This window comes from Lissotriton helveticus, chromosome 2_2 (assembly GCF_964261635.1).
Source record: "Lissotriton helveticus chromosome 2_2, aLisHel1.1, whole genome shotgun sequence".
Taxonomy (NCBI): Eukaryota; Metazoa; Chordata; class Amphibia; order Caudata; family Salamandridae; genus Lissotriton; species Lissotriton helveticus.
The window spans coordinates 504,256,426-504,282,629 of NC_136060.1; the positions used below are offsets into that span (position 1 = coordinate 504,256,426).

At 47.3% G+C, this 26,204-nt stretch overlaps 1 protein-coding gene across 2 annotated transcripts in view; it reads left to right on the forward strand.

Annotated features, from left to right (window-relative positions):
• The window catches only part of PCGF1 (polycomb group ring finger 1), a 248,410-nt gene that overhangs the window by 207,613 nt on the left and 14,593 nt on the right, over window positions 1-26,204 (forward strand). The window contains exons 7-8 of one of the 2 annotated variants that reach the window (XM_078679068.1): window positions 7,248-7,334; window positions 7,986-8,066. In XM_078679068.1, the coding sequence (XP_078535194.1) occupies window positions 7,248-7,334; window positions 7,986-8,066 (168 nt within the window). The remainder of the gene's footprint in view (window positions 1-7,247; window positions 7,335-7,985; window positions 8,067-26,204) is intronic. The other variant, XM_078679069.1, reaches the window with a different exon arrangement.

Here is a 26,204-nt window from a genome sequence, read left to right on the forward strand (position 1 = left end):
AACAGTAGAAAAACTTCTGCAGAATCTGAAATCAGGCTCTCCTACAGACATTGCCCCACCCTCTGCCCTAAAAACAAGTCTCTGAGGTGGTAGTACCAATTATAAAGGACGTAATCAACTCTTCCCTTTCCACTGGAGTGGTTCCCCCACAGTGGAAACAGGCCAGAGTCAAAGCTCTTTTAAAAAAAAGCTAATCTCGACCCTGATGACTGGTCAAACTATCGCCCCATCTCCCTGTTGCCAGGGATGAGTAAAATCACAGAAAAGCATGTCAATCTTGCCTTATCCGCCTTTATAGAGAACGAGGCAGTACTTCACCCTACTCAAACTGGCTTCAGAACAAAACAGGGCACTGAGACCGCCCTGGTGGTGGTAGTCGAGGAAGCGAGGAAGATTGTAGATGCCGGAGGCTGCGCTGCGGTGGTCCTCTTGGACCTCAGCGCAGCCTTCGATACGGTCAACCACTCCCTGCTGATCAGCCGCCTTGGCGAGGCTGGCGTCTCTGGAGTTGCCCTTAAATGGCTTCAATCTTTCCTAGCCGAAAGAACATTCTCTGTCTTTGAAGGGGAGTATACTTCAAGACAGTTCCCCCTTCATTACGGCGTTCCCCAGGGATCCTCATTAAGCCCTACCTTATTTAATATCTATATGAGGCCCTTGGCTGAGGTGGTGCTTCCCTGGGGAATAAAATTGGTCACCTACGCCGATGACACCCAGTTGGTGGTCTCACTCACTAGGTCTGAAGACGGGACCTCTGGACCAAACAATCTGTCCCCCTGTCTCACTAAGGTCTGCGAATGGATGGAAGCCTCATTTTTTTAAACTAAATGGGACTAAAACCGAGATCATGATCATGGGTCACAAGGCTCCTCTGAACCTTAATCCATGGTGGCCGAGCTGCCTGGGACCCCCTCCGACCCCAAAGAAACAAATCAAGAGTTTGGGAGTCTGGCTTGATCCCTCTCTCGGCTTTCAAGTGCAGGCAAAGAAGGTAGCCGCAACATGCTTTGGCCTGATTAGGACTTTAAGGAAGGTTCTCAACCTCCTTCCTAGTGATTCCAGACGACTCCTGGTACAGTCATTGATCATCTCCAGATTGGATTACTCCAATGCACTCTATCTTGGCGCCCCGTTAGGCACTGTCAAAATTCTGCAGTCAGTCCAGAACTGCGCTGCTCGACTTCTGGTCAAAGTTCCTAGACACAGCTCGGTTAAGCCTGCTCTGCGTGCTCTTCATTGGCTTCCGATTCAGGAGAGGATAGGTTTTAAGGCCATGTGTATGGTCCACAAATCCATCACAAACAACGGCCCAGATATTCTTCGCCCTCTCTTTTGCCCTTACCGACCCCTCAGAACCCTTAGGTCCAGTGAACTCAACCTTCTGACAGTCCCGAGGATCAAGAGATCCCGTACGGGGGGTCGGCGGTTTTCCTTGCAAGCGGCCAAGTTCTGGAATAATCTTCCTGAGAGCATCCGACTCCTACCGAACCATCTCATGTTCCGGAAACAATTAAAAACTTTTCTTTTCCGATGAGTGCTGATGATGTGGCCTGGGTCAAAGCGCTGGGATGCCCTAGGGTAGCCATGCGCTATACCAAGTATATTTTCATTCATTCATTCATTTTCATTCATTCAAAGTTCAATATCTCGCTCGTCCTCGGCTTCAGCAGTGTTTCCAGCAATAATATCAACAGGGCTTTCGTGCCCAATACTCTTCACAGCCCTTTTGGCAAACCTGAACACCTGCCTACACTAGAGCTGGAGCACGTCGACGTCCACCATCAGGAGGAAGGGTTCACGACTAAAGCATGAGACAATGAGGATCCACAGGCCCCTGCTACTTTAGTCCCACTTCAATTCAGACCCGCTTGCTCCAAATTCTTCAATGAAAGCTTATATTTTCCGACAAATGGGTGTTAGATGTTTTTCGCCTGGTCACACCCTAGAATTTGTTCAACAGCCCCCGAATTTACCTCCGCGAAGAACCTCCCTTCGTCATATCCAAATTCTCAAGAAGGAAATACAATTGCTCCTCACCAAACAGGCAATCGAAGAAGTGCCACCCGATCAGCGAAATCTGGGGTTTTATTCTCACTTCTTCTTGATAAAGAAAGAAGACGGGAAAACGAAGGCTGCGGGGTACTTTGTCCTCTCCTCTTGGGATCTTCTAGATGCGTGCTTTCATGTGCCCATTCACCCAAAACATTGTCCTTTTCTCAGGTGCGAGGTGGCAGGGTGCCATTATCAATTCAGAGTACTGCCCTTCCGGTTAAAGTCGGCTCCAAGAGTTTTCACCAAGTGCTTGGCTCCAGTGGCAGCTTCTCTACGGCAAGCCGGTCACAAGGTATTCCCTTATCTGAACAACCAGTTAGTCAAGGCCCCATCGCTCAGGCTGCCAGATAGTCAACAGATGCCGATGTTCAGCTTTTTTACTCCCTGGGGCTCCGAATCAACCTGGGAAAAATCCTCTTTGACTCCCTCCAGGTCGATAGTATTTCTAGGAGAAACTCTGGACACTATGCTCTCTAAGGCGTTTCCCACAAAAGAAAGGATATTACAACTGTAGAAGACAGGGCAGGGTCTGTCTGCAAAAAAGTTTGTTTCAATAAGGACATACAAGATGCTGTCATCCTGTATCCCACTGATTCCGCACTGTCGTCGAAGGATGAGACCTCTCCAAGAGGAGATTGGATTCAATCTCGAGGCTCATTCAAGGACATCATTTCCATCACTCCGGTGATGGTTTCAGCAATGTCCTGGTGGACACTCCGAGACAATCTCTCACTGTCCTCACGAAAAATCCAAAGTTGGTTATTAAGTTGGACACTTCCATGGACGGGTGAGGTGCTCCCCTGCAAGACTTGCAGATCCATGGAAGGTGGTCGGCTCAGGAATCAGTGTCCCATTAACCTCTTGGAACTGAAAGCGTTTTACTGGGCCTCCAAGCATTCCTGCCAAGAATCAGGAAGTCATCCATCCTGATTCGCACGGATAACTCTCCCACCATGTTTTATCAGCTGAAGCAAGGCGGGACAAGATCACAGAACCTCTCAAACCTGGCTAAGCAGATCTGGGAATGGCTGATAGTCCCTGGAATATCGATACAGGTTCAACATGTGCATGGGGTCCAGAACGATTGGGCCGATTCCCTCAGCAGACACACAAAACAGTGCCATGAGTGGCAGTTAAACAACAAACAGCTACATAGGGTTTTTTGCTGTTGGGAATTTCCAACGCTAGACCCGTTTGCTACGTCACTCAACCAAAAATGCAATTTCTATGCCAGCAGATTCCTGTCAGGCTCTCTAGGAAATGCCTCCCACTTTTCTTGGGAAGGAACGTTTGCCTATGCATTCCCTCCGTTTTTTCTCATTTCAAACATTCCGCAAAAGATCAAACTGGAGCCTTGCCGTGTCATTCTGATCACCCCAGTGTGGGTCTGACAGTACTGGCTCACAGAGCTCTTTCGCCTATCAAGGTTTTTTCCAATTATGTTCCAGCCAAAAGGAAATCTTCTGTCCATGAATCAGGTTTAAGTGCTTCATCCTCAAATCCGTTTACTACACTTGTCGGCTTGGCTCCTCATCACACAGAATTCAGACAACTAATGATCTCTGAGGAATGTCAGGCAATACTACAGAAAGCCCAAGCTCCTTCTACGATCAAATGCTACTCGGCCAAGTGAAAAAGATTCTGCATTTGGTGTCGCACACTCTTGCGATCCTCTCTCATGGCCGTCTAAGGATGTTTTACCCTATCTCTAATCTCTCGCCAAGGCTGGTCTGGCACATGCATCCATAAAAGTGCATTTAGCAGCAACCTCCAGATGTAGACGTTCTGGTTGTTTGTTTTTGTGTTCTTACAGACTATTAAGAGTTCATAAAAGGACTTTTCAGGGTCTGCCCTCCAGTAAGACCTCTTCCAGTGCTATGGCAATTAAATACAGTCCCTCCGCAGCTTATGAAATCACTTTTTCATCCAATTCACAAGTTCGACTTGAAGAACCTCTCCTGGAAAGTTGCCTTTCTGTTGGCCATAACATCTGCTCGGCGCATTAGTGAAATTCAGGCCTTCACTACAACAGAACCTTACCTGCAGTTCTTTCCAGATAAATTGATTCTTCGCAGCAATCCGTCTTTTATTCCCAAGGTACCTTCTGCATTTCATCTAAATGGGACGGTGGTTTTGCCCTCCTTTTCAGCTCCAACTTTGCCAACTGAGAGGGCACTCCATTGTCTGGACATTAAACAGTGTTTAAAGTTCTACTTGCAAAAGACCAAGCCTTTCTGAAAATCTACTCAGTTACTCATTGCCTTCTCTGCCCCTAGGAAGGGTCAGGCTTTGACGCGGGCGTCTATTGCTCACAGGGTCTCATAGACTATCCTCTTTTGTCATGAAAAGGCTGACCGCCCTCTGGTTTCCATGGTTGCAGCGCACTCAACACGCAAGATGGCAGCTTCCTTTGCTCTACTCGCAGGAGTGTCCTTGCCTGATATCTGTAGGGCTGCGACATGGGCGAACGACTATACCTTCACAAAGCGTTACTGCCTGGGCGCCTGGCAGAATGCGGATATAGCAGTTGGTCAAGCTGCTCTGCGACGTCTATTCACATAAGGTATGATCTCCTTAGAATATGTTTCTCCTAAGTAAGTGTGCTATAATTGTGATGGGTATACATGTTTTTCGACTATTTTTCTATTTATGTTTTAGTATATGTATACATTGTTATGAGCTAATAGTATGCTCTTTATGATTATCATTAGTATTTTGTTTTCGGGGTCGCATGGTGGGATGTTTCACCGTACCCGCTGCCTCTGACCCTTTGATACTGCTTGCTATTCCGATTCAAGCATGTAAATATATAAAAGATTCAACACTGGAGAAAAAACAAGTTACTTACCTATACACTGTGGTTCTCCAGTATTGATATCTTTTAGAGATTCACATGCGACCCTCCCTCCTCCCCTTTTCAGGTTCACCTTCCATTCTGCTCTTATTGCCTTATGGTAATCGTGCTCGAAATCTGAGGTATGATGGCCCTGCTGGGGAAGGAGACTCTATGGTCTGTGCTCTGATTGGCTAGAGTTTGGATGTTTTATAACAATAGTAATAGGTTGCTAAAAGCTAGTGAATTCTTATTGGCATTTGAATATTAGAGTTTTATTCTGCTACTTTACTGTTATTGTGGGACTCTCACCGTGACGAAACGATATCCATACTGGAAAATCGTGTACAGGTAAGTAACTTGTTTTTTTATCAACTGTTCCCTATGGGTATATAATCCGCTAGCCCGACAGGACTGCCAAAATAAGCTTATTGAGAACTGTACAACTGTCTTTCAGAGAGTCTTACCTCGTAATTTACAGATGCTGATGCTCAGTTCAACTGTAAAATATAGTATCTTTCATGGTGGTCAGTTGATTGCAAAAAAATTGTAATACGTGGTATTCCTTCAGGTTCAGATATTATTGTAGGCACATATGTAAATTGATACTTGTATAGTGCACTACTCACCCGCAAGGGTCTCAAGGCGCTTGTACGAATACCGCTGTGGAACCCATCCTGGCTTTCCCTGTGAGGTGTCCACTCCTGGGCACCCCCAAGGTGGAGGCCAGGCATCTTTAGCGTTGTGGGGGCCATTGTGGAGATTAAGCAAGCTATTGCCCAGAGTTGCAGAGTGGGACTCCATGATTGGAATAGGCACCGAGGCGAGAATTATTAGGTCCGTGGAATTTTGAGCTCAAGACCCGCCGAGGCGGGGAATTGAACCCTGGTCCCGGGCTAGACCTCTGCATCAGGGTCTGCCGCTCTAACCATTGAGCCACACTTCTCACATGTCTTTTCCTGTTCATTGAATGTAATGTTTTCATTTGAGTGTTAGACATGATTGCTTGCTTCCTACACAATTGTGGCCACTACATCTCTGTTAAGTGCTCTGGTACCCTAGTGGGTCTCGTCCGGGCTATATAAAACACTCAATAAATATATTTTGAGGGTAATATTTTTCATTAAAAAAAATAATAATAAAAAAAAAACTTTTCTACCACTCACTCCTCGTGGAATTTGTAGACTTTAGTTCATGTTCTCATACTTACTACATTACCGGCAAATGTTTGTGAACACTGACAAGCTGTGAAAAGCTGTAACTTTGACTTTGTCATTGCATTTCCTTTGAGGTGCTTGGCGCCTGGAAGCTGTTTTGTGGCATCGCTGCACTTTACATATAAATACGACCTCGTCACAACAGTTTGAGGGACCACTCACTGGGACACTCCCAGGAACACCGCCTAGATGTCGTTCAGGACTCTGGCATTTCTGAACACCGAGCTGAAATACCACAGTTGTAACATATATCTCCAATCAATAAAATTCAGCAGATCCCAATTTTGGGAATCCGGAATTTACACTCGTTCTAAAATGTTGCTGCCTTATTTTGCCTTGCATGATTAAATCGTTTACAGGATTCAGACCCTATATTCTCTGTAAGAAGTAAGCAGAATTGATTTTTTGCCTAATCAAAGTCTTCTTCCTCATCACACTCCAGCATTAACGTGCAGTGTGCCTCCTTTGCACGGCAAATGCTGGCAGTAGGTATTTTGCAGTGTATTAACAATTTTGCAAACAGTGCTCGAAAATGGTGTTTACATCCGTGGACATTGAAACACTTCTGCCATCTCGTCAGCATCCCATCAAGTGTCCTTGAGTTATAAAATGCCTTCCCTTTCCAGCCAGGCAAACCTTAGTACAGATATGCATGAAATAAAGAATTAGGATTTCTAAAGACCGCATTTCACTTCCTGACTCTTGGAGAACTCACCAAAGGCTACGAAAGGAAACCCATGCTAGAGCTGCAGTACTGTCCATTCTCTTTCTGCCATCTCTCTTGGACATCTGGGTGGACTTCCGGGGGAGGAGGGCTGCAGCACCTCTCCTTCACAGTACATTACTCGTTGTGTTGCATCCTTCAGTTCCTGTGCATTACCTCCTGCTGTGCAGCATTCTGCCTCTGACCATTCATGTTTCTCTGTCTGCTGGTAACTTTCTGCATGGAAGGTGGTGCCACAGGGAAGATTATGCTATCTCTGGAGGGGTATAGGAAATGGGGGTCCCATACATTTGACTGTCGGTCTGTGTTGAAATGTCAATCAAATTGTACCATAATGTAAAGACCAGAACAAGTAAATCAAATCCAACATCCTGTCTGTAGCTGGTGCGATGCTCTCAACGGCCAACTTTGTGTTTTACAGCAGAAATACGTGAGGTGCTCCATCCGCGCAGAGGTCCGACACCTGCGAAGGGTCCTGTGTCATCGACTCAACGTCGTCCCACCACACGTAAGTGGAAACGGTATTTTATATGGTTGGCACATAGGATGTGAGAAAAGTTTACTATCCAGAATGGCCAAGGGTTGGAATTTCATACAGTTTTAAGACCAGGCTAAATGGGTAGACGAGTTGGCCTAACGGCTGGGGCGGTCGACCTCGAATCTGGGGAACCGGGTTTGAGTCTCGACAATGACGCTGAACATTGTGATTCTGGGCAAATCACTTAATCTCCCCATGCCTAACAAAAAAATGAATGTGTCCTCATGTAATGCAACTGGTGCTATGTAAAGCGCTCGGATACCCAATTCGCGTCAAGTTCGTGCTATATAAAACTCTGAAAAAAAATTAATAATTATAAACTCTGGAATGTAATAATATCTTGTTTTTAAGATTGCACTAAATACAGCGCTTCTGTTTTAAGTGAATTAAGGATGTTAACATTCTCACCATCTAAGTGTGGAATCTTGGCAAATATAGATGTATGTGGTGTGGGTTACTGGGTCACTGTCCCTTTACACACATACATATATATTCCAGTTGGTGTAACGTTCATGTCTGATCTAGCTTGAATAGTGTCTGCTCTATAAACTGATGATTTGTATCTTTTCTTCATTCACCTGTGAGAGCTGGGAGCATTCTTACATTCATCTGTGCTTGCAGGTCCAGCTTCTCTTCAACAACGAGTCACTCCCAGATCACATGACCATGAAGCAGCTCTACTTGTCACGGTGGTACGGCAAGGTGGGTACCGCACTCCGTCATTACTGTATGAAAATACTGAGAATAGCTTTTGATCACATGGCGTTGGTGAAGAACAAGCAGAGATGTGGCAAATGATTCCTGTCTATTACTTCGAATTTCTAATAAGTATGATTATTAGATTTGCTACTGCAATGTGTTTTTTTTTTTGTTGTGGCATTGTTGAGCAATTATTCTTTGATATCCGTGACAAATGCTAATTATTACAGATGTAAGGTTGTCCTTTGTCACCCTACTTTAAGGCTCCTGGGATGGTCAGTCTGGCATCTGTGATTCTATTTCACTGTCCTAAATTGGTTAAGAGAATTGAAGCCAAGTTTATGCATGTTCTGATGTGCAGCGGCTGGGTAACATTCCCAGTCCCCCCTCTCCCTCCAGAAACATGCAAGGGCTTAGGGATTGGGAGTCATCTAGTGGAGTGTGGTGGCACCCGAGGACTACTATAAAAGTCTGGTACTTGATGACCAGACTTTTATAGTAGTCCTCGGGTGCCACCACACTCCACTAGATGACTCCGAATACCTAAGCCCATGCTAATGTACCTTCACTGAGTTATGGGAAAGACATTAACGCACCAGGAGTAGGAAATAAGGCAGAACTTGTTCTGGAGTAGATTCGAAAGAATGAATATTCATATTCAGTGCCTACTCCCGGCACTAGGCAAAATTACTGAGCAAATAGTACAAGAGGAGTTAAAAGCCTTTGTGGAAAGCAACCACATTCTCCATCCACAGCAATCTGGCTTCCGCCCCGGCCACTTTACTGAAACTGCTTTGATCGAGCTATCCGACACCATTAAGTTCTTGCAGGATGAGGGGAAACACGCTGTACTCATCCTGCTCGACTTAACCGCCGCATTTGATACCATCTCTCATGACATCCTCATTCACAGAATGCGCGAGATCGGTGTGACAGGTACTGCACTAAAATGGATAACATCATTCCTTTCCCACAGATCCCAAACAGTCTCACTTGGCCCCTTTCTCTCCGGCGAAAGAACCATCATATCAGGTGTGCCCCAGGGGTCCATTCTCAGTCCTCTTTTTTTTAATATCTACATGGCCCCACTGCTTGCCTTGATTGAATCCCATGGCATCCTCTTAACATCTTACGCTGACGACACCCAACTTGTCGTCACCTTAGATAAAAAACTACCCGATGCCGCTCTCAGATTCCAGAACTGCCTCTCCCAAGTATTTGCTTGGCTCAACAATAACCATCTTAAGTGCAATAGCGCCAAAACTGAAATTATACCCTTAGGTAAAGACATCCGCTTTTCTCCAAAAGATTGGTGGCCTCAACACTCTGAAGCACCTCCCAGTGCAGTCTCCTCGGCCCGCAATCTGGGTGTCCAATTTGACTCTTCCCTCAGTTTTGACGATCACGTGCGCATTACTGCAGGGTGCTGTTTTAATCTCATTAGACAGCTAAAGAAATTCTTCGACTTTCTCCCCATCTCTGCCAGGAAATCAGTCGCCGTCGCTCTGATCTTGTCTAGGCTAGATTATTGCAATGGTCTCCTGGCAGGCATAAAGAAGTCTACCCTCAAGAAGCTACAGAGCGTCCAGCACGCAGCGGCCAGGCTCGTCCTTAAACTCCCAGAAGGTCCTCTGCCTCCGCAGCCCTCAACACTCTCCACTGGCTGCCCCTCCCTAAAAGAATCCTTTTTAAACTCCTTGTCACTGTTTTTAGAGCTACCAAGAATACAGCCCCCTCCTACCTTATTAAGCGCTTCCCACATTATATTCCATTGCGTTGCCTGAGGTCATCAGGAGCCAATCTGGTCACCATACCCAGGTTTAAGCTCAAAACGAAGGGTGGAAAAACTTTCATTCCTGGCGGCTAAGGCATGGAATGGCCTCCCCTTCAACCTCAGGCACGCCCCCTCAGAAAGCCTTTTCAGGAAACTCCTGAAGACATGGATATTCTCCCAGCCCGACTCTTTGGTCCTCGCAGCCATCTGATTCCTGTTCTCGTCAAGTTGGTTTCTTCTGTCTGCTCAGCGCCAAGATGCTCCTTCCGGAGCGATAGACGCGCTTTATAAAAGCTAATAAATATCAAATATAAAAAAATATCAAATATTGGAGCACGACATGCAAGGACTGAGTCCACTTCACAGTGAATGTTTTATTTGTTGTTTCCTCTCTAGCTTTGTCCAGAATCTCTGCAATCCTAAGAGATGTTCATGAAACGGAACTCATTGTAGTGAGAAGCCAAGCCAATAAAATTGAGCAATTCCGGTGTTGGATGAACAATTTGGCCTTTGTTCATTGTTACAAGACCTGAAACTGGCCTGAGGGTATTATACTGTTGCTCTGGCAGGCATATTCATCTTGTTAAGGAGCCTGGGATCAATGAAAATGGGGAATGCATACTCAAATATCCCTGTCCTTGCTATCTGAAACGCATTCCCCCCACAATCAATTCAATGATTATTTGATGACATAGAACTGACATTTGTTGGTGAGAGCTGATGTAAATAATTCCAAGTTGAGATGTTCACACTTTAAAAATATTTTTGTTAGTTGGTGTTGGTCCAGTTTCATCTCAAAGTATTCTCTCAGGTTCTGCTTAGAGAGCAGGCCCAGGAGTTGTCTATTCCAGGACCGTGTTCAACTTTCGTGATGATTTGGTGCCGAAGAATCCCTTTTCAGATCTACTGAGCTTCCTTGGATAGTAGACGTGATCTTGTTCCTCCTCGTTTGTTTAGGTAAAACATTATAGTAATACTATTGGTATCGACCGGTACACTGAATTCCTTATCCTCCGTAAACATTTTTTGAAGGCCCAGAGCAACAGCTCTTAACACTTAACAGGTTGATGTGCATTTTTGCTTTTTTGGACGTCCATTTGCCACAGACTTCTAGGTTGTGTAAGTTTGCTTCCCCCTCCTTCCAGAGATGCATCTTTGGACATTGGAAACTGGGGCAGAGTCAAGATGAATGTCAGGCGTGGTGAGACGTCCAGGTGTGTCCACCACTCCATAGCCATTGTTATGTCTTTTTAAGCTGAATTACGCTTTTGAAAGTCCCTTGGGTCTGGACATCTTGTTTGTCAAACTCCTCCTATCGTGGTCTTATCTTAAGTTGACAGTTTGGAATGAAAGGAATGCATGTTGACATCCCCAACTGTGATTTGTGTATCCGAGCTGAAGTAGACTCTCTTATGTAAAGGCAAGATGCTAAACTTAGAGCCACTGGATTCTTTCATACTTGGGAAAAGCCTTGAATGATCCTGTATCATGGATTACCCAGACAAGTCCAGTCTTCAGGCCTGCGAGGCTGGAAACAGGACTTGTCTTTGTTCAATTTTAAGCCCAGACTTTTGAAGACAGGCTCTGGTATATATTTTGTTGCCTAGTAAACGAAAGAGTCTTTTATGAGTTGGTCATCCAGATATGGAAAAATCTGGTGACCATCCTTTCTCAAATAAGCCGCTACTGGTGCCATGGATTTGGTAAATTCTGGGAGAGGACTTGATTCCAAACAGGAGTATCGTGAACTGATAATGGCATCCAGCCACCTCAAACGTAGATACTTCTGGTGTTTTATGTGGAAAGAGATGTGGAAGAAAGCATTTAAGAGGTCTAGAGATGTCATGAAATCTCCTAGGTTTAGCTATGGAAGTATCACCTGGAGCGTAACCATTCTGAACGGTAATTTCTTTAGGAATTTGTTCAACTGTATCCAGTATAGCACCTGCTGTTTATTAATGAGTGTAGGGAACCTCTGCTCTAGCTCCTTTTCATAGGAGTGATAGAATATCCTCCTCCTAAGTATGTTGCCAGGTGAAACCACACTTGCCTGTCCTACGCTGACAAATACCCAATGTGTTGGAGGCCTTAATGGTTGTGGCAGCCATCGCCGAAAGTGTTTCCCCCACATTTTTTAAATGCTTACCCTCCTTGTTGGAAGGTCCTCTGAGCCACCAGCATGACTTCAGAGTCTAGGCGCAAATGCCTCGTTAGACATGCTGGAGAATCCTCTGGTACTTTGTACATTTCGTCTAGATGAGGTACAGTTGTTACTGTCGTTCGAGTCATCATCAGTTTTAACCATTTCACCAATGTATAGTCTACAGTTGTAATAGCTGTGATTGATGTCCTTGTGGAGTCCTTGAAGTTATACCATTCTGTCTGTTTGACGGGTACTGTAAGATCGGATCCTCTAGGAGGGCATGGAAGCCTCCAATGTCATCTGGAGGTGCATTTGCGGATGGTGATGAAGCAGGTATAGAAAGTGGGGTGATGTAACTGTCCCATTCTTCCCCCTGTCCCAAGAGTCTGATTGTGGGTAATTTCTTCTTCCGCATCAACACCGCCGCTGCCCACATAATTGTCATGGATTGTAATGGGGGGCTAGTGCTCTTGGAGGCACCAGCTGCTTCTGGTGTGTAAGGGGGGGCTTCTTTGGAGCTGTAGACAAGGAGTGCGTGGAGACATAGTGCTCTGAGGAGTAGCAGTTTGTTGTTAATAGTGGAAGGAAGGTTACCTGACTTCGGAAATATGTTGTGGTAATCAGCTAGCATTTGTTGCAGTTCCGTTACTAATGCTGTTGGTACTTGTATCATAGGGTCCTGGTAGTGAGTGTATTCGTAATAATACTCATCATATTAGAATTGCTCATCAAAAGCCTCATAAGATCTTGTATTTGCCTGAGGTTTGTGCTGGAATGAAAGTCACTCTAAATCCTCATTATCATGGTCTTCTTGGCACTTCTAGTTGGGTCAAATGGGCCTTCCTTGTCCAATTCCTCCATTTCTAGTAGATGTGAAACTTTACAGTGCGACATCCAAACTGAATTGCTAGAGTTCAAAATCCCTTCTTCAGTGACATGTATTATGTCTGGTTGCACCCTTGACAGCACCATCAATGGAGTTGGTTGTTGGTGTTGTATGTTTGTGTCTGAAGGTGGTTAGTTGCAATGGGCCTTCCTCCAGTGATGAACTAGTCAACAATATGGTTGGCAACGGTACAATCAACGCTGATGACTGTGTTGTAAATGATATTGTCCATTACAAAGTTGTTGACCATGCAGTAGAAGTATTTACAACAAGGGGTGGTGATGGACAGAGTCTCTGAATTAAGCAGAATACTCTCACCCAGTCAAGAGATCAGGGCTAGATCCAACACCGTTTTTTAGCTCATTGCACCATCCCAGTTTCAGAACCTGGCTGTATGCAAATTAGTCTGTCCCTGGCCCAGTGCATCGTGGGAACAGGGCAGACCAGACTACAAAAGCCAATTCTTACACTGGGAAGGAAACAAGCTTCCGGGGACCGGTTTCTGGCATTTCAGCCGTCTTCGGCCCGGCTTGCTTGAATCCTGATGGTGCAATGAACAAGGGACTCACATCTGAGTATACCCTTCCACGCTTAGGGTGGACAAAAATATTTACAACAAGGGGTGGTGATGGACAGAGTCTCTGAATTAAGCAGAATACTCTCACCCAGTCAAGAGATCAGGGCTAGATCCAACACCGTTTTTTAGCTCATTGCACCATCCCAGTTTCAGAACCTGGCTGTATGCAAATTAGTCTGTCCCTGGCCCAGTGCATCGTGGGAACAGGGCAGACCAGACTACAAAAGCCAATTCTTACACTGGGATGGAAACAAGCATCCGGGGACCGGTTTCTGGCATTTCAGCCGTCTTCGGCCCGGCTTGCTTGAATCCTGATGGTGCAATGAGCAAGGGACTCACATCTGAGTATACCCTTCCACGCTTAGGGTGGACAAAAATATTTACAACAAGGGGTGGTGATGGACAGAGTCTCTGAATTAAGCAGAATACTCTCACCCAGTCAAGAGATCAGGGCTAGATCCAACACCGTTTTTTAGCTCATTGCACCATCCCAGTTTCAGAACCTGGCTGTATGCAAATTAGTCTGTCCCTGGCCCAGTGCATGGTGGGAACATGCAGTAGAAGTGGCAGTTGCCATCGTTCTCGCTGGTATGTCCAAAATTAAGAGGAAGAAATGGGCCGCTTCTAGTTGGAATGCTCTCCCCTGTCATTTACGTGTCATGAAAGATGAGAACTCCTTCAAACAGGATTTAAAATTCTGTCAGTTTAGCAAGGCCTTCAAATTTTCTTCCGCTTCTCACCGTTAGTTGTTGGATCTTAGTGACTGGACACACACATATGAGTAGTCGTGCACTCTATAAAAACCTTAAATACATCTTTGAATGTCTTGTCAACTGTTTTTTATCAACATATATTTTTTCGATGTCTGGTCAAGCAACACTTTTTTTTTCTCCAAAGAACTCCCTCTTTGAGTGAGTTGTAGGTTCCGGTCTGGTCTTAGATCTTCTGTGTTCAGAAGGAGAGGAAGATTTTTTTTTCCGGTGTTTCTCAACATCTAAGCTGTTTTCTGTATGTTTTGTCTTGACAATTTCCTTTAAGGGTTCCTCAGAGGAGCAGCTTTCCTCATCCCTTACTCTTTTCTTGAAGTAAGATGATTCTTCTCCAGCCTCCCCAGATGAAAGTTTTTCCAAAGATTCTATTTCTGGAACTAGGCTTCTCTGTCTTGCAATGTTTTTTCCGAAAAAGTTCAAGAGTGCTTGCAGAGTCTATAGGTTTATGGTGGGGATGAAAGCAACCTAAGCCTTCCATGTGCGGATCCTTGGAAAATAATCTGAGCATCCCGCAAGATCTGAATGACCTGAAGAGGCCCGTCTTAGAAGGTTCTAGTTGAAGTAAACCACCTGAAACACTGATGAACTGAGTAGAGAGCAAAGAGACTTCCTCTCACACGACTTCCGCTAAGAAATGTGAATTATGGTGACACCAGAGAAGAAGAGTGCCTCAGGAGCTGCTCTCTAATTGGCTGAACTTTAGTTTTTTTCTAAACTGTGTGAATTGGTTAGCACGGTCACTTGTTTTGCTGACCATACTTTTATACGCTACTTATAATTACTCCCACGTAGACAATTGGGAAGATTCAAGCATGTGAATCTATGAAAGAGTCCATGCTAGATAGCGAATAGCCCTAACACTATGGGAGCTTTCTCCCATAGTGTGGAGGTCTTTTTATTTGATTTCTTTTTAACATTTTTACTATCTCTTTGACAAACAGTTTAAAAAGAACAGGGGGCTTCCGACTGCTCGCTCTAAATAGAATTGACAGCTTACCTCCCTCAGGCTGTCAGAGGAAGGTTTATGCAGATCGAGTAAATTTTACTCTGTAGGCATAAACCTGACTACCGGCCCAACCCAAACTTGTGCGGGCGGACCAAGAGTTGGTCTCATGAGCAAAGGCAATATTTTTAACCAGATATACAAATAAATATATATCAAAACGCTTTTTTCCATTTATTTATCCATAGGAAAATTGAACAGCGATCTCGCAAAAACTGCTGAATGGCATTACAGTTGACTGTGCAGAAAGCTAGATCGTGGTCCGGAGCGTGTGCTTTTTGTGATTTGGTGTAAATCTGTTCAGTAATGTTTGAGAAATGAATGCTCAACAACGTTGTTTATTTCACTCCGTGGAGGATCCGCAGAGCCAACTGATCTAAAGATAAGACCTGATTAGCTGCCACCACATCAACAGAGATGTGGTGTCAACCATTTTAGGACTTGGGGCTCGGTCCCCTGTCCTGAAAATAAGGCACCAAAAGGATGTGTGGAAGGGCATGCTTACCCTGCCCCGAGGCCTGGTGGGAGTGGCTCCAGAGGGATGACCCTGGGCCAAAAATGATTAAAAAATATATATATTTACTGCAAATTTGCTGTAAATCTGCGATAAAAACAAAAAATTTAAAAAACCTGAATTAAAAAAACCAAAACGGGGCTTTGGAATGGTTGATAAGACCACGGTGGTGCAGTCTATTTTTTATGTATGGGGTGTGCATCTCCCCCCTGAGTCCCTGGGGACCCCATCGCCCATGGTTCATGCTTAAAGCACGGCTACTGCAGCTCAATCTCTGCTCTGTAACCATCTCCTACACCTTCTGTTCGATGCCCTATGAGCCCTCGAGGTAGTTCAAGATCTCCAGCCAGAATCAAATGCTGTCATTCACGTCGCTCCATGTATTCCAGACAGAGGTCCAGACAGAGGTCCAAAACTCCTATCTAGATTTAGATATGAAGTTTCATCATGCTCTTTCTTCTCCATCATAGGCGACTTGCATCCACTGATGGTCTTTCCTCCTTCATGGATATCACCAGTGGATGACATTTCAACCTTTAACCCCTTCGGTGCTCATGACGAGCTCCGCTTCCCCCCGCCCCGCGGGGGTATTAGCCCCGCAGCGAGAGATAACATGGTTCTCATACATGGAGCAGGAAAGCTGAATATTCCGATACCTGCACCAGTCATTAACATTGGTTTTATTCGAGACCCTACACACCATTGGTCTGCTTCTAGGTGTCTTCTCCTTTTCGTTCCAGCTCTCTTTGAACAGCGATGCAATTGTTCCCAACACCTACCTGTTAGAATTGGGGGTCTCTGGTTGGCGCAGTGCAGCACTGGCGACAAGCAGGGACCCTCTCCTCTAAGTCAGGGCAAAGGATTACTCAGAGAAATAACCCCTGCTTACCCTCTAGGTAGTGTGGTGCAAGCAGTCAAGGCTAATCCCTAGAGTACATGTAGTTAAACACTTGCAGTATCACACACAATAACCATCAACCCACCACACAATGACACCAGACTGTATTTTGTGTAAAAATATATCTTTATATAGATTTAACGCAGGCTTGTAAATACAGTCTTTGTACAGTTCAAAATAGTTCCAGTTACTTGTTCAGGCTGCCACAGTTCTTGTTCAGCTTTAAAAATAGTTCTTACACTTCAAAAGGGGTGCCACAGTTCCTGTTAGTGATACTTGTGGCCTTCTGCCCACTTCCTTGAAGGTTTGGTGCTCCTTAGTCCTTCTATGCGCTTCGTAGCGCTCTAGTTCACTTTGTGCTGCTTCGCGGTAGGTGCCCTGCTAAAACTCACGCATCTCGCGTGAGACGGCGTTCGGCACGAACACTGAGCTCAGCAGTATGAGGCGTACCAGCCTCGTGACAGCCTCGGTACGGTGCACACAGTCTCAGGATGAAAGGGGAGGATACCACCAAGCGTACAGTTCTCCTCAATACACGGGGAGAGCCCCACTGCGCCTCACGCTTCTGGCGGTGCGGGACGTTCACTGCAAGGGAACAGTTCGCTTTAGCAGCCAGGGTATGCCCCGAACAGGGACGGGCTCAATTCAACTAAGGCTTACGATGCGCACAGTTCAGGCGATGCAGCCTTGCGCTGCGTAAGGCTCACAATACCTTAATTTCACTTGGTGGTTCGGGTGGGACGGCTCTAGGCTGTCGTCCGGCGGGGCGGTGTCTTCCTGGAGGGCGGGGTAACACGGGGGCCACGGGGTCGCTTTCCTTCAGGCTGACGCTGCTCCGGGGGACACAGGCTCACAAGGGCAGAGTCCTGGGGTCCTGGAGAGGGGTGCAGCGGATTTCGAGGTGTTCTGCAGGGCTTCTCCTCGGGAGGCGAACCAGTGCTGTTAGTCCGTCTCTTCTTCACTTTCTACGGCGCGGGGGCAGCAGAAGGCGGTGATCGGACCGGACGGGTCCTCTGCTTTGCGTTGTAAGCTTCCACTCAGTGAGACAGTCACGGTGCTGGGGTCAGACAGCGCTGACCTTTGCGGTGCGAGCTGCGGCTCGGCGGCAGGAATTCACGGTGCTCGGCAGGACCAGGGTTAGCACAGGCTCTTTAGGGCAGCGATGCAGGGTAGACAATGCTCAGCAGTAGTTCCTCTTCCAGGGGGGGTAGCGCCCACTGTTCCTGGGGCGCAGTTCAGGGGGCAAGTTCCACAGCAAGCCCTTGGAGATTGTCAGATGCACAAGTAGGAAATAAAGCAAAGTTTCTTCTAGTCTTTCTTTTCCTCTCCTTCAGCAGCAAGGCACCTACCACAGGCCAGTCTCTCAGGCTTAGAGACAGTACTTCTGCATGCAGCTTTCCTAGGTCCTTCTCTTCGGTCAGAGTTTCTTCTTGGCGTCAACAGGATCTGATTTACAACGAGCAGGGCTCCAACTTTTATACAGCATTTTCTTTGTTCTTGCAGGCCAGGGGGGCCTCTGCATAACTTCTTTCAGTCTCTGAGCACTTTGTTGGGTGTACAGTACTTTGGTCTCTTCTTTCAGTGTGAGTGGCAGGCACATCAGACGCTCCACAGGAGGTGGAGCCAGCATTGTGTGGTATGGGGCAGCCAGGAGTACCTTGATGACAGTGCTTCGCCCTTCCTGGGCCAGGTGTCGGGCTGAGTCATCAGTCGCTCCCCAGGGGGCGGAGCCAGCATTGTGGTGGCAGAGCACAACCTGATTAAGAGTCCAGGGGCACTCCTACCTCCCACTAAGGTGTAATCCTTGCATTCACAACCTGTCATCCCCCAGCCCTGTCACTCACACAACCCAGACAGTCAGATACACATCCTAGCAGAGGCGGGCTGAAATGGTTAGGCAAGCAAATGCTAGCCTTCTAAAAGTAGCATTTGCAAACACAGGATATTAAAATAAACTTTACTAAAAGAAGTATTTTATTACTCTGAGTTCAGCCATACTAAACTTGACTTTCTACCATGTTCCCTGGGCCTTCTGGGTTTATAGAGTGTAATAATTCCAGCAGCCCATCTTGGCCTAAGAGAACAGGTAGCCTTACAATAGTGAAACACGAATTTGGCAGTAATTCACTATTAGGACATGCCACACACATCAGGGCTTGTCCTACCTTACACTTACAATGCACCCTGCCCTAGGGCCTACCATAGTGGTGACTAATATGAAGCAAAGGGAAGGTTTTGAGGCTGGCAAGTGTGTGCACTTGCCCAGCCAGCATGACAGTACCGGACTGCACACAGGTTCTGCAATGGCAGACCTCAGACACATTTTGCTAGGCCGCTTCTGTGGGTGGCACAACCAGTGCTGCAAGCCCACTAGTGGTACAAAAGGGGGTGGTGATTGACGGAGCATCTGAATCAATCAAACACTCACACCCAGTCAAAAGATCTGGGTTTAATCCATCACCGTTCTTTAGCCCACTCTGCCACCCCAGTTCAGACATGGCTATGTGCAAATCAGTCTGACCCTGTGCCTCATGGGAACAGTCCAGCCCGAACTGCCAAACCATGCCTTCCCTGGACCGGAAACAAGCTTCCGAGGACCGGTTTCTGGCATTCCAGCCGTCTTCAGCCCGGCTTGCTTGAATCCAGTGTCAAAGTGAGCAAGGGACTCACGTCTGAGCATACCCTGCCACACTTATGGCGGCCAAAAAGCGGTACAAAAGGGGGTGGTGATGGACGGAGCATCTGAACCAATCAAACACTCACACCCAGTCAAAAGATCTGGGTTTAATCCATCACCGTTCTTTAGCCCACTCTGCCACCCCAGTTCAGACATGGCTCTATGCAAATCAGTCTGACCCTGTGCTTCATGGGAACAGTCCAGCCCACTAGCGGCATTTGTATTTACAAGCCCTGGCACTCCTGGTGCACTTGACTAGGGACTGACAGTAAACCAAATAAGCCAAACATGGACACCATTCAATGTAACAATTTACAACAGGGAGAGCATATGCACTTTAGCACTGGTCAGCAGTGGTAAAGTGTCCAGAGTACTAAACCAACAAAAACAGGTCAGAGGAAATATAGGAGGAAAAAGGCAAAATGTTTAGGGATGACCCAGCAGGAAGGGCCAAGTCCAACACTACCTTTGCTAGATCAGCTCTTGCTCGCCTTCTAAAGAAATATAAGGGTAAAAACCAAGACTTGTCTTCCCTAGACCATACTAAGTTGGACTCTGCGGGGCTTAGTGGCAAGAATATAGCACCATCATTAACTGCCCCCTCTTCCCCCGAAAAGGAAAGCAAACTAATGAGATTGGTTGGCAGGAGGATGTGCAGTGCTATTGCTGCTGTCACGAAAAACTGCTAGTGCCACTGCCTTGCTGGGCAGGTACGGTAGATCTCTTTGTGATTCTCTCCAGTTCTTTTCTTTTCATTGTTGAGAGAGGATAGGGACCATTTTCAGTAAGTCCCTAATGAAGGTATGCTGGTTCAGGTTGTCAGTGCTACACCGACTCTTCAGACCTTACTGCACTGGTCTGCTAACTTTGCGTGGCATTGAGACGTAGAGGCTCTGCTTGACTGGCTTGAAAGCTGAAACACAAGAGCAGTTAAGGACTCTCCATTCTCCGGAACCTTTTTGCAATGCATCTTATCTGCATGAGGTCCATACATCGTTGAAGATGCTTAAAACGATGGGCCTTTAAAACCAGATACCAAAAAAGGCTATTCTAAATCCATTAACCGATGTCTCAATCCTCAGATGTTTCAAATCCCTCAGTGGCCGTAGCAACAGCAGCAGCAAAAGCCAACTTAATACCAGTAAAAGTCTGTTTTAGGGAGAAGTGTCCAGCAACCTGCGGTGGAGCCGGAACGCGAGCAGAGAAGAAGGGACTTCTCACTTCCCTCTTCTTTATTAGTCACTCAAGAAGCATCTGAGAGAGTGGCAAAAAAAAAGAAATACTAAGAAATCGAATGGGTGCTAAATAGTGTGTAGAAGAGCTATTCTCTCTGGTTTGTATCTCCTCCTCTGAAAAAGTACCAAAAAGACGCTCCCATTTCAATTGGGAGCAACTCCAAAAAGAAGTAACCGCCATATTGGGGAAACAAACTGTGGGAAGGGGTCCCTCATCACAAAGAAAAGAGAAATTTTCCAGTTTTTTTGTGATCTAAAAAGTCATCAACCAAATTGTCCTATAATGACATCAAGGAGCGTGGATATTTGTCATTCAGCTTCCAGACACCTATTTCCACATTTTGATTTACATAAGGTTCTTGGTAGACGAAAAACACTTCAAGTTTGCGCCAAGAATGTTCTGCAAGTGTACAGCAGTAGTAGTTGCCAAACTCGGGTAGCAAAAGATTTTTGTTTACCCCATCTAAATGTCCGGCTGATCACAGCTTCAATTAAACACAAAGCTCAGCACTAATATCAGTTGACTCATACCATCCTTTGGTGCATGGGTTTAAGTCAACCAGATGAAAATAATGTATTCACTACCTTTACTCCATGTTAGACACTCAGGCGGCAAGATTGTATACTTGGATGTAGAAACTTCATCAATTAGTTTGAAGTGTTACATTCTACTGAGGACACTCAAGAGTCCTGCTGCACGCCATATTGCCTCCCTGTTGGTCACTGGCTTCCTGCATCTTTGTAGTTATTCATGCCAGACGACACATGAGGCCTCTTTTGCAGTGTCTTGATTATTAGTGGTGCCTGTTCTTGGGCAGTGAAGAAGAAACTATCTGTTCGAGGTATATGAGCTGAAGATTACACACGGTGCATAGATCGCCACCTAGTGTTGGACCCGGATGTTTGCAGTTGTTTTTGTCTTGGAAGTCTTTGGAAGTCACGGGATAGGTGACTCCTCCTTTGGATCACATTGCGGATGGGCATCGGCTCCATCCTTAGATTGTTTTTTTCCACCACCGGGCTCGGATGTGTTTCCTGCGCTCCTGGGTTGGAACTGATTTTCCTTTGGCGCGCAATTCTCACCAACTTTGACAGTATTGTTTCAAACGCGTTTCCAATCAACGCTACTCTTCAACTCCAAAGTCTTCGATTCTGGTCATCGAGGAAGGCCTTCGGGCCTACCCAGGCCTCATCTTCCAGCTCATGGAAAGGACGCCATTTAAAAAATGTCCTCAATGTGGGTCGAAGTTTCCCCACACCGATCTCCATGAGGTGTGCAACCTTTTGCCTCTCACCGGAGCACGAGGCCACAGATTGTTCCGCTTGTGCCTCCTTCCTCTCCAAGAAGACTATTCGGGACAGACGAGCTCAAAGAACAATGGCTCGTTCGTCCGCTTCGATCCCAGGCAACTTCTTCCAAGAGGGCGTTGACGTCCCAGAACAGGAGCAAGAACACGGCGTCAACAGCAACTCCGAGGCCGAAGACTCAGACGTCGAGGACATCACTCTAGCTCAGCGGGTCGTGAGTACACACGTCGACCCCCGACCCTTCCTCGACACCCTCCAAAAAGGCTTCGGTCACACCCTCGCCTTCGGACCCGGGAGCACACCGAGAGACTGCTTTCCATGCCCCGCCTTCGAGCTCGGCAAAGAAGCCTAATAAGCCTTTAGGCGACTCGGACTCGAGTCAGCCTGCCCCCGGTGCCAGTGCACACCTACCGGCACCGAAAAAGAAGCCATCTTCTTCCTCCACGCCAGATGCTTCCACATCTAAGCACTCGGTGCCGAAAACTAGCACTGGCTCCTTGGCACCAAAACCACACTCGGAGCTGAGCAAAAAATTGCCAATCAAAGTACCCGACTCCCACGCTTCGGAGCCGAAAAAACCCTCGGAGCCGAAAAAGCCAAATGTTCCACTAGCCAAAACACTGCTAAAGAACATGTTTCAAAGCCGAAAGATGCTCTGGGCTCGGTGCCAAAAAAGCTTTCGGCACCAAAGGATCTAGCTCCCACGGAGGAACTATTCCATCCAGAGACTATACAAAAGATTCTGGTTAAAGACCCCAAAACTGGTCGACTGACTCTTAGTTCTAAAAAAACGACCATTAGACATGCCTGCACCGGCTCCTCATTCTAAGAAGGACATTGTAACCTCTCCTCTAAGGATACCTTCTCCTCCTCCTCCTCCTTCTCCTCCTCCTCCTTCTCCTCCTCCTTCTCCTCCTCCTCCTTCTCCTCCTCCTCCTCCTCCTCCTCCTTCTCCTCTACCTCATACTCCTCCACCACCTACACCCCTACCACATCACTCCCATACACCATCTTCTACTCCGTTAGCAGACGATAACAGAGATGACACCTCTGATGACACAGTGGGTGGTGCAGATAGTGAGCCACCAGATAATTCTAGTCCTCCTGGCTCACCTGACCCTTGGGATGATTATAGCACCACAGATGTCCCTAACATCCCACAAGATTACATATATCCCTCCAGGCCTTCCCCCACCAGAGGACACTATGGGATTTAACCAACTTGTACATAGGGCTGCCCAATACCATGGGGTTGACCTATGTTCGAGGCATGTGGGCTGCTAAATTCATATCTTAGCATTAGATCGCCGCCTAGTGTTGGGTCCGGATGATCGCACATTGTTGTCCTGGAAGAGTCTTCGAAGTATCCTGAGATAGGTGGCTCCTCCCCTGGACTACAGTGCGCATGGGCATCGGCTCCATCCCCAGATAGTTTTTTTCCGCCATTGGGTTCGGATGTGGTCTCGACGTCTTTCTGTCGAAACCGAGAAAAACTAACTTTTAGCGGCCAAAAGGCCTCGCTTTTTTTGCGTCGGTATTGTCTGCGCACGGTCTCGAGTCTTCCGTCTCTTGGAGCCGGAATAAGCGGAGTTTTCTTTCGCTCTTCGGACTTTGAGGCCTTCTCATCGCGACACGACTGCAAAACTTTTCTGAACATGGAGCGGAGCCCGTTTAAGTACTGCCCGCTCTGTGGGTCCAAGTACCCACACATCGATCTACACCCCGTCTGTAACAAATGCCTTTCGCCTGACCACGACGACGGCAAGTGCAAAGCCTGTGCACAGTTCCGGTCTAAGAAGACTCTCAAGCTTCGGCGCGCGGTGCGCATGGAAGCTAGACAAGCGGCCCCGGATCCGGAAAACATCTTCGGCGACCAAGATGAAGAGGACCAGGGTCATCATCTTCAAATCTCCCCACCCGAAACGGAGGCCGAGGCGGATCCGGTAGACGACGACGGAGTCGTGGGTCAAGGCCTTGAATACGTCGACGAGGTAGGAGACGACGAAGAGATTTAGGGGGCCGCAGCGGATAGCTCAGGGGACGAGCTCTGCCCCGAAGGTTTCGAAGATACCGACCGGGTCACGGGATCGCCTGTAGGCCTTACCCAAGACCCAATGCCGCAAGCCACAGCCCCGCCTTCTGGCCCGGCCACGGACTTACTTGCTGAGCAGACTGTATCGAAACCGAAACCGAAAGCATCGGGATCGACTACATTTAAGATGGCCGACCCGAAAACGAAACCGAAACTTAAGGACTCGAGTGTCCCTAAGATGGCTGCCGTGCCGGCGAAAACGACTGTACCCGCTACTCCATCGACTCCGTCGACCTCCGGTCCGCAGAAGTCGAAGAAGTCCGTCGATTCCGCTGCTGCACAATCAAAATCGACGCCAGAGGAGGGGTCCTCTAAGAAAGATGGTCGGCACGGGTCAACAGTGGCGCCGCCGTCCAAGCACGCCAAAGCCGGCTCCACGGAGGCTACGCAGGCGCACGGATCGAAGACTGGCACGTCTGCGCACCGGTCCCAGGACTCGGGGTCGGTGACAGCGGGATCCGCGTCGAAAGCGCACAAGGCCCACAAAGACGTCGGATCCGAGGGAAAGGTCAAGACATCCTCGTCGGCGCAAAAACCCACTGGGAGTGAGTCGTCCCTCATCGCCGAATCACTGCAGAGAATCAGGGAGAAGGCCTCTGCTCCGTTGGCTCCGATATCATCGCCGCAGGCGCAAAAGGACAATCCAGCAAAGCCTTCTGGCAAACTTCTCTTTATTTTGCCGCCAAAGGAGACGCCGAAAGCCTTTTCCACCAAATCGGCACCGAAGAAGACGGTTTCTTCAACGGCTGGCCCACTTCCACGTCGGGTACTCGAATCAGAGGATGATTCAGAGCATTTCATCGACGCTGACACAGGCAAATTGACCCTCTATAAGAGAAAAATCACTTCAGAGTCAGTGGACTCATATGTCATCCCACTGAAAAAGAAAAGGGTGCCCCTTGACGCTTCAGGCCTCATGGAACCAATCCAGCCTCTTCCGAGACGGAGCCCTACTCCCTCACCAGAACACTCTGCGGGTGAGGGGTATGATGAGGACGAGCAATACAATTTCCCTATCAATGAACCAGATGCACAACCGGATTCATATGATGACACTGGTGACCAGGGCACCCAAAGTGTGGGGCAGGACCCGCAGCTTTTTAATGCACGTGCATCCCCAACTGAGGATTCAGCAGGTTTTCATGCGCTAATTGAGAGGGCAGCAGCCAATCATGATGTGGACATGCATGCTGACCCGATAGAGGAAGACTTCCTTTTCGACACATTTTCAGTCTCTGAAAGGACAGTAAAGACGCTGCCTATGCTTAAAGGAGTCCTCAAGCATGCTGGGGATATATTTAAGGAGCCTACCAGAGCACGAGTGGTCAATCCACGCATTGAAAAGAAGTACAGACCTGCACCTGCAGACCCCGCATACATTCGGGGACAGTTGCCACTGGACTCTCTTGTGGTCGCCAATGCCAGGAAACGTGCCAACTCCCAGACGACGGGTGAAGCTCCTCCCCCGGATAAGGAGTCCAAAGTGCTAGAGGCAGGGGGCAAAAGAGTAGCTGCACAGGCCGCAAACTTTTGGCGCATTGCCAATACACAAGCACTCTTAGCACGTTACGATAGGGCGCATTACGACACCCTAGAACAGGTTATACAACACCTGCCTCCAAAGTTCCAAGAAGGCACCAAACTGCTTATTGAGGAAGGGAAGCTGATCTCAAACGCAGCCATCAAGTGTGCACTTGACGCCGCAGACACAGCTGCTAGAGCTATCAACACTAGCGTTATGCTGAGACGACAGGCGTGGCTCCGCATCTCGGGGTTTAAACCAGATATTCAAACAACCATTCTTAATCAGCCAGTCAATCCTGATAGTCTGTTTGGTCCAGATGTTGACACCACCCTAGAAAAAATAAAAAAAGACACAGAAACTGCTAAGTCCATGGGGGCCCTACAGTCACAACATTTTCGTGGCAGCAATTTTCGTCGCTCAGGTGTACGTGGAGTCACCAGAGGACAAATGGGTCAACAATCTCAGTTCTCAAGAGGTGGAGCACAATCCTCGTTCACAAAACAGAACAAGGGAGGTTACAGGAATAACAGCAACAGAGGTCGCGGCAGAGGAAACAGCTCCCGCTCCTCTACCCCAAGCAAACAGTGACTCTCTGTCGCTGCCCCCCGACCACTTAACACCTGTCGGGGGGAGACTGCAGCAATTCCTGCCCGTCTGGAGAAACATCACCACAGACAGGTGGGTGCGACAACTTGTCCAGTACGGTTATTGCCTAGAGTTGAAATCCACTCCACCCAAC